Source organism: Mizuhopecten yessoensis, unplaced genomic scaffold (genome assembly GCF_002113885.1).
Source record: "Mizuhopecten yessoensis strain PY_sf001 unplaced genomic scaffold, ASM211388v2 scaffold2213, whole genome shotgun sequence".
Lineage (NCBI taxonomy): Eukaryota > Metazoa > Mollusca > Bivalvia > Pectinida > Pectinidae > Mizuhopecten > Mizuhopecten yessoensis.
In genome coordinates, this window is record NW_018404434.1 from 1,344,263 (window position 1) to 1,364,308 (window position 20,046).

General features: G+C 35.6%; 1 protein-coding gene across 1 annotated transcript; it reads left to right on the top strand.

Annotated features, from left to right (window-relative positions):
• The first annotated feature begins 9,520 nt into the window (after nt 1–9,520).
• Nucleotides 9,521–19,816, top strand: LOC110445304 (cerebrin prohormone-like). The gene is made up of 3 exons (XM_021489844.1): nt 9,521–9,714; nt 19,021–19,139; nt 19,615–19,816. Exons 2-3 carry the CDS (start codon nt 19,026–19,028, stop codon nt 19,753–19,755), a joined length of 255 nt encoding a protein of 84 aa, XP_021345519.1. The 5' UTR covers nt 9,521–9,714; nt 19,021–19,025; the 3' UTR covers nt 19,756–19,816.
• Nucleotides 19,817–20,046: the final 230 nt, after the last annotated feature.

Here is a 20,046-nt window from a genome sequence, read left to right on the forward strand (position 1 = left end):
AGAATAAGTGGTTGTTATGGTAAATGTTTGGTACACACACTTAATTATTAGCATAAATATACAATTGATAACATTTTTATAAGCAATAAAACAGCAGAAAATGTCGGAATTCCATTCAAAATGGCGCGCATTTGTATATTTGCTATTACTGACGACACGACACCATCAAATATCCTCTGTATACCCTGGTTTATCTGATACCTAGTACTATCTTATTATACCCTACTTTATCTGAAACCCAGGCATCCTATATTATACCCTGATTTATCTGATACCTAGTACTATCTTATTATACCCTACTTTATCTGATACCCATGTATCCTTTAGTATACCCTGATTTATCTGATACCTAGTACTATCTTATTATACCCTGATTTATCTGATACCTAGTCAACTCTTAATATACCTTGGTTTGGCTGATAAACCAGTTACCTTTTATCATACCCTGATTTATTTGATACCTAGTCAACTCGTATCATACCTTGGTTTATCTAATACCAAGTCTTCTCTTATCATACTCTGATTTTTTTTATACCTAGTAATGTCTTATTACACCCTGATTTATCTGATACCCAATAATCTGTTACTATACCCTAGTTTATCTGATGTCTTTTCGTCTGGTATTTTACCTCGATGCATGTTAATGATTGGCACTTAACTCGTCCACACTATCTGTTAGTTGTGGCTCTACGCCCTCTTAACATTCATAGTCTCATGAAGACGATTGCCAAGGGAAACGACACAGAAATGAACGAGTAGGGAGGTGAGAATCTTAGGTAATTTGTTCGAGAATAACTGCTTCAAAGATATTGAATGCATATCCGCACACATCACAACTGAACACCATGCCCTGTACAGACTTTTGTTTTACAGAAAAAAACAATGCGTCACAGTTAAGTATAGGGGCATGAGAGAACACATTTCCCGCAAGATTTATTTTATTTGATAAAGCTTCCCGATCCCCCACCAGGGGTGCAGCACCCACATACACGCCAACACGCATACAGTACACACATAGAGGCACGTCCTACAATGACTTCAGCTGTCAATAGGACGTTTAACCAAGTACAACTTAAGCTTATCAAAGGACATTAAACAATAGTTTTAACCAACTATGGTCTTTTAGGAACGTACCTTCGTGTTTGTAATGCATGAGTGTGTGCTGAAGGCGATATGTTAACGTATTCACTACCTTGGTATAGCGCGGATCTGATGCCGACTTTATAGTGCTACCTCAATTAAATACCATGCCGAAGGTACCCTGAAAACGATTCCAGCCGACCACATTATACTGACAACCGATCATAGATGGTTGTTAGTGTAGCATCAGGCGTGATGTAAAGTTTGGCTATCATTGGGAATCCAGATTTAGAACAAGTATAGGTATGTCCTTCGGTTTTGCTATTTCCGGGCAGAAAGCTGTGTTTGGTGCCTGCGACATGGTATTTCAGTGATAGTGTGTCAAGGTGTGTCGGTTAATTCAATAATACTAAGTAAATCAAGTCAAAAACTCGTGTGGAGTGTCATTCTAATGCTATCATCACTTTAACCGACACTCGTAATAGTATGACGCCTCTCCATAATTAGGTAATTTGTTTCCCTAGAGAACCAACATGCTTTAATAAGCGGCTAAATATGATTTCACTGACATAAAGTAATTTATAAAGCACTTTTTTCTACTTTGAGCGAGTTGTTCTGTTAGAATGTACAGTTGTTGGATCGCACATCGTGTACGGTGTGTGAACGATAAAATTCTTGGCGATTATTGCTTGCGTACAGTTGTGCGGCGGTGGACGAAAGTTGTGCGATGACAATCGTGGGTAATGTCAATTGAGAAATGGCTCAACAAGATCCTGTTGAAACATATAAACTTGATTTTAAGTATATTTCTAAAACTAAACTACATACATTAGGTGATCTTTCTATCTGTATTTTCTTAGATTAAGAAACAGTGATTTCGGTTTTTTTAAACGACCCAAATCGTCACATGTAAAAATAACACATGTGGATGACCGGTCCCATATACAGGTACACATAGATACTTTGTACCTGTACCTGGACCGTAGTTTTCCCCACCCGGTGCACTTGAGTAACTCGCCAAGGTGTGAAAATCCAGGTGAAGGTGAGTTATAGACCAAAATGAATACAAATAATAACTCATTAGTCGTCTTTTACGATACATGTAGTGGGTAACAGCAGGTTCATTCTTTTCTCGATCCCCGACCTGCAGGGGTTGATTTTAATGATAACCGTAAATTTGAAATCTGTTGACGTCATTATAATCGCTGCGAGTTGACAGTTTATCTGTCGAAAATTAAAACATTGTGTAGTTTTTCATTTAAAAAGTTGCCGTATTGAAAAGTGTTCGTCCAGGTAATTTTGTGAGACATTTTTCACCCTTTAATATTGTCTTTGCCAATGATATAATTTTGCAATATAATCTGTTCATTTAAGATATATATATATGAATATAATGTTGCCTAACTAAACCATATTTAACGTTGTTCTCATGAATCTCTCTCGTAAAACTAAGTAGTGTGGGAAAACTAATGATCATATAAATGGAATGGCTTTTTGCTTTTCTTTTTAAATCGATTTTCTTCTGAGTGTTGAGAAAGAACATCACAAAAATCCTCAGAGAAATGATAAATGAAGGCTATGCCGCGATCGCTCTTAACAGGTGACAAAATTACAACATTAAACGTCATGATTTTGCAAGATGTATGTGAAACTAAATATGGCACGAAAACACTTTTCTGTGCAGTACTGATTTGTGAATTTTCAGATATATTGACTATTTTGTTCCGTAAATGGCTAATGGTCATATGTCATAAGAAAATAGTACACAGGGAGTAAACACAGAAAAAATGGCGGTGGAAGAAAGGAATATAGAGGTCCTTAAAGTTGTAATGGGACCACCAGACAAATGTTTATTCCTTCAAAATGTCTCAAAATACCAAAACGGTATGATTATGCACTGCATGTTCCCATCACTTAATATCATGTGGTTTGAAACAATATGTAGACCTTCTCCTCAAATGTGCAGGGGTATATATACGAAAGAAAAAATTGTCCATGAATTGGTTAACAAAGTTGTACATAACTAACAGTGTTCACATATGGTGTAACTTATATGATGGATGGTTCAGAGATAGAAGTGGTTCAGTTTCTCCTGGGTGTTTCTCACTGTGGGTTGCTTCCTTGTTTTACGTAGATTAACAGATTCCTCCTCAGTATCAGATTCCATGGAACTCTCTAGTTCAGAGGTGTTGCCAATGTGAGCAATGGGAATAGGCTTCGATGACTTTGCTTTGCAGCAAGTCTCCTTAACGGGAAGATCTAATGGTATAAAATAGAAATACATCAGCATTTTCCGGTGTTAGGTCCGTTTCGGTATCCAGCTGTACTTCGCATACAGGAATATCACTATTTGGTATGTTAGTGACCCAATATGCTTCCTGTTCCCAGTTATCAGCTTAAATTGGTTTTACCTTTGAGACCAACCTTTCTAAAAAGGACACGATCTCTAACTTCTAATTTTGTTTCACGGACTGACCTGTCGTAGCGATTTTTTGTTGCGTGAAGCTACTTTGGCAGCCTCAGTACCAGCAACCTTATAGGCACATTTCATCCTATCCCTGAGTGTGCGGACGTACGAGGTATTATCTGCCGCCACTTGTTGACAAAGGTCTCAAGGAAAGCGTCCACGGAAAGGCGAGGATGCCAACCAAACATTAAGTGATGTGGGGAGAATCCGGTGGCATCTCTCTTCCGAGGCATTGCAGGCTTGAAATATTGGAGCAACATTAGACTTCCAATCAGCCTTTTGATGTTCCTCGATGGTAGCAAGCATATCCATGATAGTGCGGTAAAATCTTTCCGCCGACCCATTTCCCAAAGCTTTCAGTAGCTCATCATCAGACACAAAAGATTCAACTTCAGTTGTCTCATCCTTAATATCTTTGGATGGTGCTCCTCCTTCCGCCATATTGGTTATACAATTTTACAAATGAACTAACAAAATAATCACCTTTAAATCAGATAAAGCGGTTTAAAAAAGTGAGGCATTGTCAAGGGAAACATTAGGAAGAAGAAAGGTTTTTAGAAAGAACAGATCGGATTCCAAATTTAGTCGCCTCTTACGATCATGCCATGGGGGCAGCATGTACAATTCTTACGCCCTACCTGCAGGCACTAGCGCCATTGTAAAACCGTACGCTCCTCTCAATTACAACACGCACAAAAGTTTAGAGTTCATTGATATTTATTTGTTATCCTGTAGAAAATCCTAAAATACAATATATCAGTATTTATATATATAAGTCGAACAAAATACGAAACGAACGTCATAGATGATAGGTATACAATAAATACGAAACTTTGTCTACCTACACTCTTCACAAGCTTCGACATTACTATTAAGATTAATTATACAGGCATAATATGTACATTTACAAGTTACTGCTAAAATGATAATGACTTACAAGGTTACGGATGCGTTTGTATACGAGACCCAGGGTGGCGTGAGTATTGACATATTCGTGTAATCTCGTTCTCGCGACCTTGCACGTATTCGTTACGAGGTACACATGTAAACATGCTGACCTAGTGCATCGAGTACACCCTGTTACATAGGTATAAAACATTTTAATTAGGTCACAAAAGAGACTGACATGTTTGAATCCCGTTGAACTACTATTTTCTGGTGAGTGTTATTCTATTTCGTATAACGTCTTAATATCAATTTAGGTCATTTAAGGACGTGCTTGCATGTGTGTGATGTATGTATGCATGCGTATATATGTAGTGAAGGCGGTATGTCGTTGTATATGGATTCAACCTGAATGTCGTGTAAGAGAAAAAGTTCGCTATAGAACATTTCAACAATTACAGCACAAGTTCAATATGTCAAAATCACATACCTGAATTCCGATGTTTAATCTTGGTATTTAAATGATTTACCAGGAGAGATAGATCAGATATAAACGAGTTTTTTTATTTCATTCATAAAAGAAGATTAGGCTTAACCTTATAGTCAAAACAGTTTAAAATTTTAATGGGTTGTAAGGGAAATGATATACGAGGAAGGCTCATAGTTATTGACATGGAAAAAGTACTTGAAATTGTCTTTAGAACGTTTATAAATGATTAATTATAACATTAAAAGCGTAATCTCAAAAAAGTCAGGATTATTATTTACAACTTTTTACAACAATTAGAGGATTAAAAAAGGGTTTCCAGTGGGTTAATTGGATTTAATATTTGTGCAGACATATTGCCATATTTTATAAGCAATTAATAAGAATATTTCGAGAATAACAAAAAAGCGCTAAAAGTGGTCTTAAACTAAATGTCTTTAACGATTTTTAGGACTGAGGATCTATTTGAAGCTTGAAGTCCTTGCAAAACGTACATCGCTAGTTGATGGCAAAAAAAGAAAATGCCAAACTCTACAGGATGTTCCCAACAGTTAGTGTTTTTTCAAACTGATCTAGAAAGATGACTGTTCTTTGTCAGATATTAAATTCAGACAGGCCTTTCAAAAGAATCATATGTTAAAAGTAATGTAGCAAATTTAGTTTTTCCTTTTTTTAGAACGTATTGTACTAAAGCAAGATCGAAAATACATTCAAAAATCATAAAAACGATTACATTATTGTTTTCAATTTACAACAGGGATGTCGTAATGGCTTCCAGGTTCATGTAGTTTTTGTTGAAGTGGTATATAATATTCATAATTATAATACCAATATGAAAAGAATCTAAGATTGATTAAAGTTTGGTTTGGTTGGGTTTTATTATGTTTCACGTCCTATTAGCAGCTAAGGTCATTTAAGGACGGCCTCCTTTGTGTGCAAGATACATGCGTGTGGTGTATGTGTGTCTATCTTTGGAGGCTGCGATATGTTACATTCAATGAAGATGATATTTAAGGATCGCAATGGATACTTCAACATCATTTGACACATCAGCATCGAGGACATATTTTATTCTTCAACAATGTAGTCTCTGCAGGTAGGGCGTAAAATTTGTACCCCCTGTCCTTTTTGCATGATCGTAGGAGGCGACTAAATTTGGGATCTTTTCTTTTCTCTTCTTTCGAAGCTTGACAATGCCTCACTTTGGCCTTTAGTTGAGCGTTTGCCTCTGTGAAGAAGGCTTTAGGTTCTGTGCCCTGGCCGAGACATGCCAGAGTCTTTAAAAATGGTAGTTTCTACTCCTGCTTAACTCTCAGCACTTTAGGATTGGGACGACTGTTTAGCCCGTTGTTAGTATAATGTGACCAGGTAGGGTGTCCTGCTGGGGTATTCGGCAGTATGTTTCAGCGAGGAAGCACTATAAAGTCGGCATCAGTTCTGCGCTATCACAATGAGACAAACACGAACATATCGCAGCCTCCCAAAACACACACGAATACACTACACGCATGTATCTTGCACACATGGGAGGCAGTCCTTAAATGACCATAGCTGTTGATAGGACGTTAAACAATACTAAACCAAACCAATCTGCAACATTGTAGACGCATTTTATAAATCAATATTGTAGACGCAGTACTACTTGATACATACAAATTGTAGACGCATTTTATACACAAATAGCGTAGACGTATTTGATACATCAACACTGTATACGCATTTTATATATCAACATGCAAGACCTGGGAGGCAAATGTTTTACAGAAATGAATTTATATATATTTTTCAAAAACTGATTAAAGTGTAACGTCTTTTTTTGTTTGTACATTTTTTAAGCATTGCACATTGTGACCTGTTTGCTTGGAAAGCTTTTTTCATTCTAATAGATTATCACTGCCATAAACACAGTATAATACTTTTATTAACGTTTTCTCTACCTTTTTAACTCAAAAGTTATTTATAAAATTTAAAATTCGCGCCTTATCGACGGTCAAAACAAATCTAATCAATAGCTAGAACAGCGTGTTGTAGTAGTCCTTTGAAAATATAACAAACACTTGAATTTCATTCCACAATGATATGTCTATTGGGGTATTTTAGTTTATAAAATGAAATCTGAGCTAAAAGTTAGATCTGAAATTGTTTTGATTTATACCCCGGAATAAAATCGCGCATGGATCAATACAGTCAACACCATAATCAGACATTAGGAGGGAGTTATTTTTGGAAATTGAATGACCTGTGAGAAAAGTTGGAAATTGCAAACAATTCAGGTGTTAATTTATTTGTTGATTGCATGAAAACCTGTTTACAGTTGGTAGATGCTACAATAGCCTCGTTATTTGACATGTCGTCTGAAACTGAGAAAACCGTGACTGATAGATGCGTGATAGCGTTTAAAGTGTATGATCTTGCGTCACAGCGTAGGGCAATAGATGATTGTAGCTCAAGATGAAAATAAAAGTGCACCACTCAGTGCTCCCTTTTGTGATGTTGACACGGTCCTGTTATATGACCGGAGTGATATTTGGTTTTTGTGGTTAGACATAAACATGATATGTCTTGTCTCAAACGTTTGATCATTCAAACATTGTACGATTTTAGATGAGCTTTCATTCGTGTCGATGCATTGGTTCAAATCAATGTCGCTGCAAATTTAAAACATTTGTTAAAAATTTCATTACCGCTAGATGACAATTCATCACCAAAAAGTCCGCAAATCCAAGTAAAATGTAGGAAGATCGTTAATTATATCATGGTTAGATCAGTGCAGTGACAGTGTAACAGACGATACTTCTGACTGATAAATTGTATGAGTGTTAAATCATTTTCATTGGTTATTGCAACCGATGTGTATTGTGTACGATACTGCAGACCTTTGTCTTCTTCCTTTTTTAAATAAAACTATTTTTAAAATATTTTCTCGATATCTTTTTACATATTCAAAATAACATTGGATATTGTAGTTCCTGTCTGTGTTGTAACAATAAGCTTAGAATTGTATCTCGTCGTGCATGGCATTTAAATTCCCATCAACGGCACAGCTTTCAAATACGTTATCTAGTGACAATGCCATGCAAATGTAAATATATTTGTGGTTGGCTACATACATTTGAACTAAAGTAATGAATTACATGTAGTTCATGTGTGTACAGAACAACTCGATTAATTAATTTTGAGATCCAACGAAGGATATTTAATTATACTATTTCGTTCAAACCTGTTGATTAATGTCTGAACCCGTGTTAAAAAGTCTACCATTAGATACTTGTCAGTAATGGAGATTGTGCAAGTATATGCCTTAAATCTATGACAATTTGAAGGCGGTCATTGAATGCTCTTTTTCATGCACAATGATAGAAACGAACTTTCAAAAAGTAATATTTTTGTATAATATAAAACATTGTATAGATGTTGCTTTTCGATTTGATAATATTTCATTATACTGCGGTGGTGGGTTTACACCAGATATCATACTCAGTGATACTGTTTATTTGGTCATTTTCATGAAGCAGACAGTATTTGGAAGTTAAAAAAGTTGACATGAAAAAGCTTGATTTTATTTTGATACTTAGTATGTATACGATTTCTCCATTAACAAATATATGTATTCAAAATGTGAGAGGAAAAGGTCAAAGATAGATTCAATTGATCATTTTTTTTATATTCATTGCTAAAGGAAACTATACACAAAACAGTATATATGCGTGCATATTGGTAGAAACTACAAAGATTGGACTACTGATGTTGTTAGCTAGACATAATAATACTGATAATTGTAAAACGCATTTTTTAAAGATTTTTTATCCATTTAAAAAAACTTGAAATATCCCTAACTGACAATAAGGACGAGATTATCAATAAGAAATGGGAGTTTATGGGACATGATATTTGGAAGTTATCGTTTTTGATGAACCCCTTGTCAAGTAGAGTATTATAAATGCAGTAATCGTTTGAACTTCTTTTATATTATGGCAATAACCATTGAAAGAATAGGTCAATAACGTCACACGACAAAACTTTTCGTACCAATTTGTGTTAGGCGCCTAGCAATAACGTTTCCAACTGTTGATTTTACTGTAGCTGACAAACGCGTGGCAAACAGCCTAATTCGCTGCCATGTCGCGACTCTGAGAAACATCTCCATTCCGCATCACAGAAGCGTTTGAGACGAACCTTTTTGGACATCAAAGAGTTCAAGCGTCAGGTATTATTCATTAGTATTCAAATACATATAGGAAGGAAGGACAAATGAAGCTAACACTTAATTTGCGCATTGTAATTATAGTGTTTGTTAAGTGTGCGGATTGTTAGATGACTGTGATTACTTGAGTGGGTTGAACCACCGTTGTATGGAGACGGTAGCGATTTGTGCGAACACTGGTGTTAGGGTCAATACCTAGACTGATGTATAATACGTGTTTGAATGACATACGAAGTGATACGTCATTCAACTATCGGTCACAGGATTTGACGATATAGCAGACTTTTCATTATCGCATTCGTCGAGCCAATTTTCTGTTCCAATCAAAACGTATTAAAGTAAACCTTGTCTTGGAAACAGTCGGTGTATACCAGAGTGTAATTAAAACAATATTTGTATTGACAAGGCCGTGGGATCGGATTCAAGAGTAACTGTGGACAACGGCAATGAGGAGGAGGAGGGGTGAAACGGGCAACTAAACATCGGTATAAGTGTGCTTAGATCACGTGGTGTCGCCACTCGAGGGCAGAGCTGCACTAGTATTGCACCAGCTAAGTGATCCCGTTGTAGACAAGGTTTTAATCTGAAAAGGTAAGAGTTTTATTTATCTAAAGGAACGTTTGATAATATATACCCAGACAGTGTATCATTTGAAGTTTTCGGAAATAACAGGAATTGTATTCATAAGCTACAGGACAATATTTCTTCAATTCCGGAGTCTATTTATTGGCTAAAACAAAAGTCATCATTTATTATCAAGTGGATATTTTGAAAGTCAAATATTTAAAAAAATAAATAAAAATAAATCATAATATATTTATTGAATGAGGAACTGATTAAATTTCATCATGTATTTCAAGCGAAGTTCTACGAAAGTGTCATATAAGTGCAAGATACATTTCTGAGATATGATATGATTGATATAAAAAGGTTTCGCCTTAAGATATCCTAAAAATATACATTTATATGTATTCTATAAAGGTTTATCTTTAATAATTTAAAACTATTTGTTGGAACAATAACAATATTCCGTTAAATCCAATTACGATTAAATTGTAATATGTTATTGCTGAGCGTAGTTCAATAAAGTATTTTTTTAACATAAATATAACATAAAAAATCAAGTCAGCGTGGATGGATTGTTTCAACATGCAATGTATATTGCTATGATATTAAAATAGAAATAACTAATCTAATTGAGAGTTATAAAACTCTCTTGTGTTGATTTAGTTTAATAACATTTTGTTTTAAAATGAAGAATGTATCACAGATTTAATATTATATTAAATGCTTGGTTTGTTTAAGACTTTGCAAGCCAGATTTGTATTATAGAGAGTTCCGCTTTGTCTTACATAACCGTATTTCTATTATATTAGATTCTCTATTAATAGACAAAATGTAGGAAGATGTGAACAGTTCATCTTCCATATTATTGACACATATGTTTATAATATGTGTATATAAGTGTGGTATGAGGAACACGAACCAACCCTCAACAGATATTACGTATACATTAGTCGCATTTTTTGTATACCTCGAATATCGCTAGAAATACGAAGCATAGACGCACCTTATTTAATATTTAATATGTCGACGCAAACAGACAAACATTTACTGACCATAGTGCTATGTCGCCCATTTAACATATATATATACTATACCTTAACATATACATACACTTTTATAAATACCATATAAAGTGTTTGAATACTGATGCGTTTCCGAGAGTTTAAAAAAACTAGTCAAACTATACAACACGTATTTTGATGATATTTACAACCCGGATACATATTTCAAAAGTTCCGATGACCATCAATCAATCTTAACGATTTTAGGTAGACCAGCAATCAATTTTACTGATGGTACATAGGCCCTCAATCAACGTTTACTGTTATGTGGATCTTAACTCATTGAAACTAAATATATTGTAAACATTCAGGCAATATTACCTGTATAATGTAGATAGGTAATCTTTCTCAACTATGCTGTGTTTAGTAAACCATAAATGTTATTAACATAATGTAGACCTTAAAATGATTTTAACTTCCAGATCTTAGACCCGAATGAAACCAAGAATAACTTATATGTTGCCCCCAATCGCAACACTTTTTTCGGCATTCCTCATATGACCCTGGCTTTTACGAAAACGTAAAATAACAATGTAATTCTCTCAGTGTATATATATTGCAAACCGTCAATTGGTGTATTAACTAATGCTATTTAAGCTCCAAATTAATGTTAATGATATAGAAACCCTAACTTTATGTTAACTTTGTTATTCAGAGATCTATGATATCTATGAGTTAACCACACGCAATCAATGTATTTGTTATTCGGATATCTATGAGTTAAACAATCTCAATCAATGTTAACTTTGTTATTCGAAGATCTACGATATCAATACAATGTACAAACTCAATCAATGTTAATTTTGTTATTCAGAGATCTATGATATCAATGAGTTGTACACACTCAATCAATGTTAACTTTGCTATTAAATCCTCAAGGTATATCATTGTGACAGCTTTGGTTATTTAAGGACGTGCCTCTATGTGTGTAGTGTATGCGTGCTTGCATATCTGATGCAGGAGACATGGTTTGTTGGCGTGCTTGCCTTCTTGTGATAGCGCGGATCTGACGCCGACTTTATAGTGCTATCACACTGAAATACCATGCCGAAGGCAACCAGCACAGCATTTCGCCCGGTCGGTCACAATATACTGACAACGGGTGAACCAGTTGTTGCCATTTCCCTCAATGCTGAACGCTAAGCAGGGAATTACAACTACCGTTGTTAAGGACTTTGGCATGTCCCGGCCTGGAGACAGAACTCATTGCCTTCCGCACCTGGGCGATCGCGTAACATTTAGACCAAAAGTGAGGTTTTGCCCAGCATGGCGTTAGGAAATAAAAGGTAGGGTCTGACTTTCTAATATAGTGGTAAATGATGTTTGTAATGTGGACTATTTGGTTTCAAAGGTCCTTTAATCAATAGGTAAATGTGTGGGATGAGATTTAAACAATAACATCACACCAAACCTTAGTGTTTACTAACATGTTGTTGCTTTGATTCCAATGAGTTAAGGTCTTCGGGGAAAGAATAGTTCTACTAAATCCACTGCATGTCGTAAAGGCGACTTATATGCACCCCCCCCCCCCTTTGTCCTCTGCTGAGGGGACATCGAAGAAACCAATAGTGATATGCTGCCCTATTGCAACATTTGTGATCGTTATATTTTCTCTCTACATCCTACCAATATAATGTTGTATCTTTTCTTTAGATGCCACTTTGCTAGTTTTTTTTGTTTTTTTTTAAACTAGGTTCCGCTCTGTGTGATACGAGAATTATTATTCTAATATTGCCGTCAGTTGTTATAAAGTAGTTGTCAAATCTGGCGCATAACTGCACCTAATATCATCAAGGCGTTTTGTTTCGTAAACAGCAATAAATGTCATTTAACATCAACTATACAACACAAACATTATAATCAATAGATAAATATTTTAAGAATATAAAGTTGCAAAATTAAGATTTTAAAAATAAATACACAACGTTATTGACAACATTTTTGTTTAAATATCCTTACCTCTCTCGGTATAATTTTGGTACATTGTTGTATCGGGTAAATCTGGAAATTGAGGGGTTTTAATTTCGCATTTTTCTTATTTTTAAAGACCCTGTTACTGACCCAACAACACCACGCAAGCGGTCGTTTTATTTACCAAAAATCACGCCTGCTCGAGGTCTTTATCGTAGAACTCTATAAGTTGTAGATTCGCACTATTTGATAGAAACAAATACATCAACATACCTGATATGAGGTCAACAAGGGTATGGGGTCACCTGCTCACTGACCACGTATTTTTTCTCCGGGTTTTCCTCCCACGCTAAGACCCTCCGCGAGATTACATCCGGGCTTGATGATTATAAATTGATGTAACTTGTGTCATAATTTTTTAAACTATATCTGTATACCACCTCAAGCACCCGTGCAAATTCTACCTATGTAAAATAACGTCCTTAAAATACACGCTAAATCCTATATATCAACGTAATGCGCTTACTTAAAGTCAATATGATAGGTTGCCTGATTTCTTAGTTCGTCATTATGAAATAGAAACCCTTGCTCTTTATGAAATACTCGAATAACTGATGCCGTAAGTTTTCCCAATGTTAGTTTAAGCATCATGATTAGCGCAAATAATGACCTTAACAAAAACTCGTTTTCGAAACACAAAGCTTAAACGTTACGTTGAATAAATATATAAGACAACACAATCATCACGTCAATATTTAGGTTGAAATAGTAGAGCTAAATATCGACATTCATTGAAAGCTCTGCATTTCCTTCTGATGGATTCCACTCGAGAGAGCCATACAGACTATTTGTAATTTGTCGAAATGGGAAAACGTCTGATTTAGAATCGAATGTAAATCATCAGGATTCTTTACGCTCCTTCACTTTCCTTAGAAAAGGCTAAAGTTGTTTAAAACATAAAAGTAAACGGAAATCTACCATCCCGACGTTTTGTTGGGGTCCTCGACACCATAAAAAAAAAAAAAATATTAAAGACTTTTGCACTTTTAAACCAGCATCTGTCATAGTAGAAAAGATTTACATTGACGAAGTGTTCATAAATTCCGGAAAAAATACAGATATAGAAAAATTGTCCATAAACTCAAACTGTTTACAGGAAACCGTTGTCTTAGTTTATTTATGTATTATTATTATATTTAACACTCGTTAACAAGCAATCTTTGAATTATTACTTTACCTTTTTTTTAATCCCAGATCATTATTGTTGACTTGCTTTCCATCTCCACGGCCGTAGAGTTTGTAATTCTGTTAACGTTTCGGATCCCTGTCCCGCTGCAGAGAAAACGCTGTATAATTCTACTGTAGTTACTTGTACCGGGCCTGAGAACTAATCAGTTAGCTTAGATAATTACTTCTTCACCTCTGTAGTTTTGGGGAAAGAATAAATCTGCTGTATCCCACTGCATGCTATCGGAAACGGCGGCTGCTTAGAGGGCATTGATAAAGCCATATTGACCTGCTGGGATGTATATATTATACACTTTCTTTTCGGCGGTTTTTGGATACATTAGATTTTCTATCCCATGTAGCATGACATAATGATACAGACTACGGTAGCCCTTTAAGGAGGCAAATGCACCAACATTTTCGCTTCCAACACACATAAATTTCTCACAGGGAGGCACGTCCTTAAATGTCATTCGCTGTCAATAAGACCCAACCAAACAAGAACCAACATACCTTATGGCTGGAATATGTGCCGTCATGGTTAACATAAAATTATAGTTTAATAGTTATTTATCTATTGTGCCTTAAAGTTGTAAAGTGTTGTCTATGTCCGTCCCGTCCCGATTTAATGTAAACACTTAGCAACTTCATTCTTCCACGAATTTTCGTCAAACTTCATACAAAGGTCATGTAAACTTCATTCTTCCACGAATTTTTGTCAAACTTTATACATAGGTCATGTATTTCCGGGTATCAAGATCAAAGTGCTTATAGAGTATAGTATATGACATCAAACACTGAAAATAATTTCACATAGCGGCAGGGGCATTTATGTCTTACAGATAATTTCTAGTTTATAAAACAAATCTTCCAAATTATGCCCGTTATTGTAAAGTTCATATCATAAAGAGGGTATTGAATTGATAATGTTTCGGTAACTTGCGTCAAACCCACTCGTCCTTTTTTGGTAAATAAGTGTATGTTTTAACTTAAAACTGTCTATTATGTTTAAGTTAAAGACGTTTAGAGCCATATAAACAGTTTACTCATTTCAGAACGTTCCTCCATGTAAATGTATGTAATTTGTGCGTGTGTTGCTTTATTTCTGGCAGTAGCACGGGTTCGATCACGGACTTTTGAGTGCTTCTTCACTGAAACGCAATACCGAAACCACCTCGTACTCCAATAGGTCACATCATACCGACAGCGGTTGTTTGGAATACCCTTAAGTGTTTAGTTCGGAATAACATTGAACAGTTTGGCAAGTCCTGACAAGGGGTCAACACTCTTTGCCTTCCTTGGCAAATGATCTGCAATATAGTCAAATGTGAAGTGATACATGTACCTAGGGAGGCGTAAAGAAGTATATAAACACAAGTGAAGGTAGAATAGGAAAAAACACAATCCCAACTGTTGCAATTAGATGCTTTAAACATATTATTGTCTCCTTTGTGCCATTATACAAGTGTTACGCGCCGTAATGGGCAATAGGGAAATCCTTGGTTAAGAAAGGATGGTCGAATTGATCTTTTTCTTGTCCATTCACATCGACCAGTCTGGTGTTGTTGTACTTATCCCGCATAATCTACTTAGTACAGCTAAGATGATGTCTGGTGATGAAACACCGTCGCAAATGTGCTTTGGTCTGTAGTCATATGCATTAAGTTTCGATATTATAATAGATTTCAACTGAATATATTGACAATGTTTTCTACCAGAGAGGCATCAAATTATTTTTATATTTGTCCCTATGACATAATTTCCAGTAGTTAGTAGTTTAAAGCATGCACCTTAAGACCTTCCATGCATGAAGGGCCAAATGAGCTTATTCCATGGTGCAGCGTCCGTCGTCGGTCCGTCCGTCGTCAATTTTTTACTTTAAAAAACTTCTGAATAACCAAGAAGTGAAGGCTGATGATATTTAGCCAGTAGCATGCTGGGGTGAAGGGCTACCAAGTTCAAATAAATGGCATTTGTCCATTTGCAAGGTCACAGGGGTCAAATATGTTAAAGAATCTTTAAACGCCCAGGCCTATATGGTTTGGCCAATAAGAAGCTGGGATGAAGCAGTACTACAAAGTTTGTTTAAATGAATGACCTTCGCCCATATTCAACGTCACATAGGTCAAGTGTGTTGAAATCTCTAAACAACTTCTTTTGAATAACCAAAATATTCAAAATGAATGACCTTCGCCCATATTCAAGGTCACATAGGTCAAGTGTGTTGAAATCTCTAAACAACTTCTTTTGAATAACCAAAATATTCAAAATAAATTACCTTTGCCCATATTCAAGGTCACAAGGGTCAATTGTCTTAAACAACTTTAAACAACTTCCTTTTAACCAAAAGGTCCAGTGTGACGATATTTGATCAGAAGGATGTTCGGATGAAGAGCTACCAGTTTTGTTTAAATGAATGACCTTCGCCAATATTCGAGGTCACAAGGCGGTCAAATATGTTTAAATTTTTAAACGACTTCTAAATAACCAAGAGGCCTAGGGTGTTGATATTTGGCCAGTAGTATGCTTGGATGAAGGGCTACCAATTTTGTTCAGATGAATGGCATTTGCCCATTTTCAAGGTCACAGGGGTCAAATATGTTAAAATCTTTAAATAAATTCTTTTGAATAACCAAAAGCTTCAGGGTGATGATAGTTGGCCAGGAGCATGCGGGGATCAAGGGCTACGAATTTGTTCAAATGAAAGACCATCGCCCATATTCAAAGTCACAGGGTCAAACATATGGAAATCTTAAAACAAGGTCAAAAGGGTCAATCGTCTTAAATAATTTTAAACAACTTCCTCTGAATTACCAAAAACCTCCAGGGTCATATTTGGCCAGCAGCATGCGGGGATGAAGGGCTTCGCATTTTGTTCAAATGAATGATTTGCCCATATTCAAGGTCACAAGGGTCAATTTCTTTAAAACACTTTAAACAACTTCTTCTGAATAACCAAAAGGTCTAGCGTGATGATATCTGGCCATTAGCATGCTGGGACGAAGGGCTACCAAGTTTGTTCAAATGAAATACCTTTGTTCATATTCAAGGTCACAGGGGTCAATTGTCTTAAATACTTTTAAACAACTTCTAAATTACCAAAAACTCGTGGGTGATATTTGGCCAGCAGCATGCGGGGATGAAGGGCTTCGCATTTTGTTCAAATGAATGATTTGCCCATATTCAAGGTCACAGGGGTCAATTGTTTTAAAAACCTTTAAACAACTTCTTCTGAATAACCAAAAGGTCCAAGGTGATGGTATTTGTCCAAAAGGATTTTGGCATGAAGGGCTACGAAATTACCATCGCCCATATACAAGGTCACAGGGGTTATTTGTCTTAAAAACACTACAAAACGACTTCTTCTGAATAACGTCCAGGGTGATTGCTTGTTCATGTGATTTACCTTGACACACTTTCAAGGTCACATCTGGTCCACAGTGCATAACTCTTAAAGTCAACTTCTCAATTGACAAAAGGCATAGGGCCATTAGGGTGGTGATATTTGACAAGTTGCATTCTGGGATGAAGGCTATAAAATTTGTTCAGTTTAATGTCCATGTTTGACTTTCAAGGTCACAGGGGTCAACTGTGTTTAAATCGTTTAACGGGTTCTGAATGTCTTTAGTCAAGACACTGATATTTTGCTAGTAGCTTTATTTTTGTCCACTTTTAAGGTTACAATTGTGAGATTAATACAAGGTGATACAGGCAAATTGGGCCACTTGTCTAATCTCCCGTAAAGAAGGGAAAATACTCCAAAGTGAAAATAAATCTGGAGTGAAACTCAACTTCGAGATTATAACTGATGCAGTTGTACCCTTTGCTTCAATCGACAACCGTAAGATATTAGACTACCTTATTCTGATATTCCATAGCAAACATCTGGATACTTGTGAAACCTGAAGAGAAAACGTTATCCTTTGGCGACTGCGTTTAGTCGAAACTGTTTCATCATATAAGCTTCCATTTGATATCGAGATCAAACTTGCTGTCATGCCTGCAGTCAACCACTTTATGATTAATTGCACTGAATTTTACCGAATGGGGGAGACACAGTCTATGAGTGTCAACTGAAAATATTTTATCTTCCAGGAGATATAATAACTATGTACAAATACTGATAAGTGTGCTTATGATGTTCTTTTGCATTTTTTACCTTTAAAGCTTTTATTTTGAAAACAGTTTTAGCCTCGCCTGGCTCTAAAAATGATTAAACTGTAGATTTGTCTGAAATAATACAAACACAAAACTGCTCACAACATACAAAGTTGTATACATTTTATTCTGCAATTTGCCGTACCTACACACATAGAGACAGTCACGTCCTTAAACGATCGTCACTATTAACAGTACGCTAAAACCATAAAAAAAACCTCAACCAACGGACACAACAAAAGATCTATCATGCGTTAAAAGGAGTGCAAAATTGTTAAAGCCCTGTCTTTCTACTAGATATCCTTTTGGAAGTAAACCATCAGTACATTTTTAACAAAAACAAAAGACAAAAATGTCATAGCTGATTCCTGGCAAGTGACAAATTAAGACTGGATTACGATTGAATGTTTATATAATAGATAAGTCGACTTTCCTTCTCTTATAACTCAAATCTGCCAAGTTCAAATGACTCGCCTAAGAACATCTGTGTTTAGTATTACTCATTGTTTTCCTTAATGTTTTATTGTTGTTATGCGATAGCCAACGAAAGATTCTTGTGAGGCCAGCATCTAATTCTTTTCAAGTTCTTGACATGACAGGTCAAGCAATACACAACAAATTTGAGTCATTACTAGTATAAATAAAACAGATAAAAACGTACAGGTTATCCAACTTTTAATGGTCGGTTATTATGTTTATCTTATTTCCGATCGGGGAAACAATTTCCATGAACTATGACGTCACACTGGAAGATGACGTTGCAAAGCATTGCTAGTTGAACATTTTTCCGATGAAATAATATCCAGACTGTTACCCACTAGTGGGTACCCAAAAGGGTTTACCAACTCCTGGCAGTTTCGGGAGTGGGGAAACCTTGAGTGGTTGGGGAGAAAAATAATTTACCCATATACATTTTATGCGGTGGTACGCCAAGATCTACAATTGTATAATATTTGTATTCCTTTCGTTGCAGTTGCCATGCCGTGCAGGTCATCACTGGTGTGCTTAGGACTGGTATTCATTATTGCACTTACGTTTACGAGAGGTTCAGCCCGATCATTCCAAGCCTCACTAGATCAAAGAGAGCGACAGGTAAGCATACATATGTACATTATATTCCAGTACGTACGACCTGTGTTACCTCAACATTTTCAATTATCGACATATTGAACGTTTCTGCTGTACTCCATGATAAGTCTTTAACGCCAAACAATTATTAGAAAATTGATATAACGAACGAAGCATCCATTTAAAGTAATGAGTAACCGATGTAGAAAGCAACCAAAGTTAACAGGTTACTGCGCATTAAAGCCATTTCGTGTGTTTATTTTGTTTGTCATCAGTGTGGCCTTATGACAAAAAAATAAACATTTTGTATTAAAAGTGTTCAAAATATATGTACAAAAAGAGAAAAATAGTCTTTTATCAGTTTTTAAAAGAATCTTTTATCAAAAATATCAAAATTATTGATTTCTTTCTTTACAGATCTAATAGTTTTCTATTTTTGGAATTAAAATTTCATTTTGTTTGTACAAATATGACGTTGTCTATGTATTTGTTATTTCAGGATATTATGGTGTTAGCGGCGAGAATCATAAAAATTGCTATGTCAGCGTCTTCTTCCTCCAATGATGTGATGGATAAACGTAATGCAGGGACAATCGACTCCTTGTACAATTTACCTGACTTATTCGCTGCCGGAAGATGAATGTCAATTTACTATGGTTGAATTGTTGATTCCGTCGCCATGCATTAAATCTGTTGTACAGTTTTCAACAAAACATGAAGTGTTATTTGTTCATTTTACAAAATATTCAATTTATGATGAAATCCTATGTATTTTTATAACAAGGATTGTTCATTAAATAACACATCAACTGACTTATAAATATAAATATATGTTGGACAGAGCTTTTTGTCTCATAAGTCAAAAAATATTTTTCCTTGAAATATTGAGGGTTTTAACACGTCATTTTAACCCGAAGAGTCGCAGCCCATT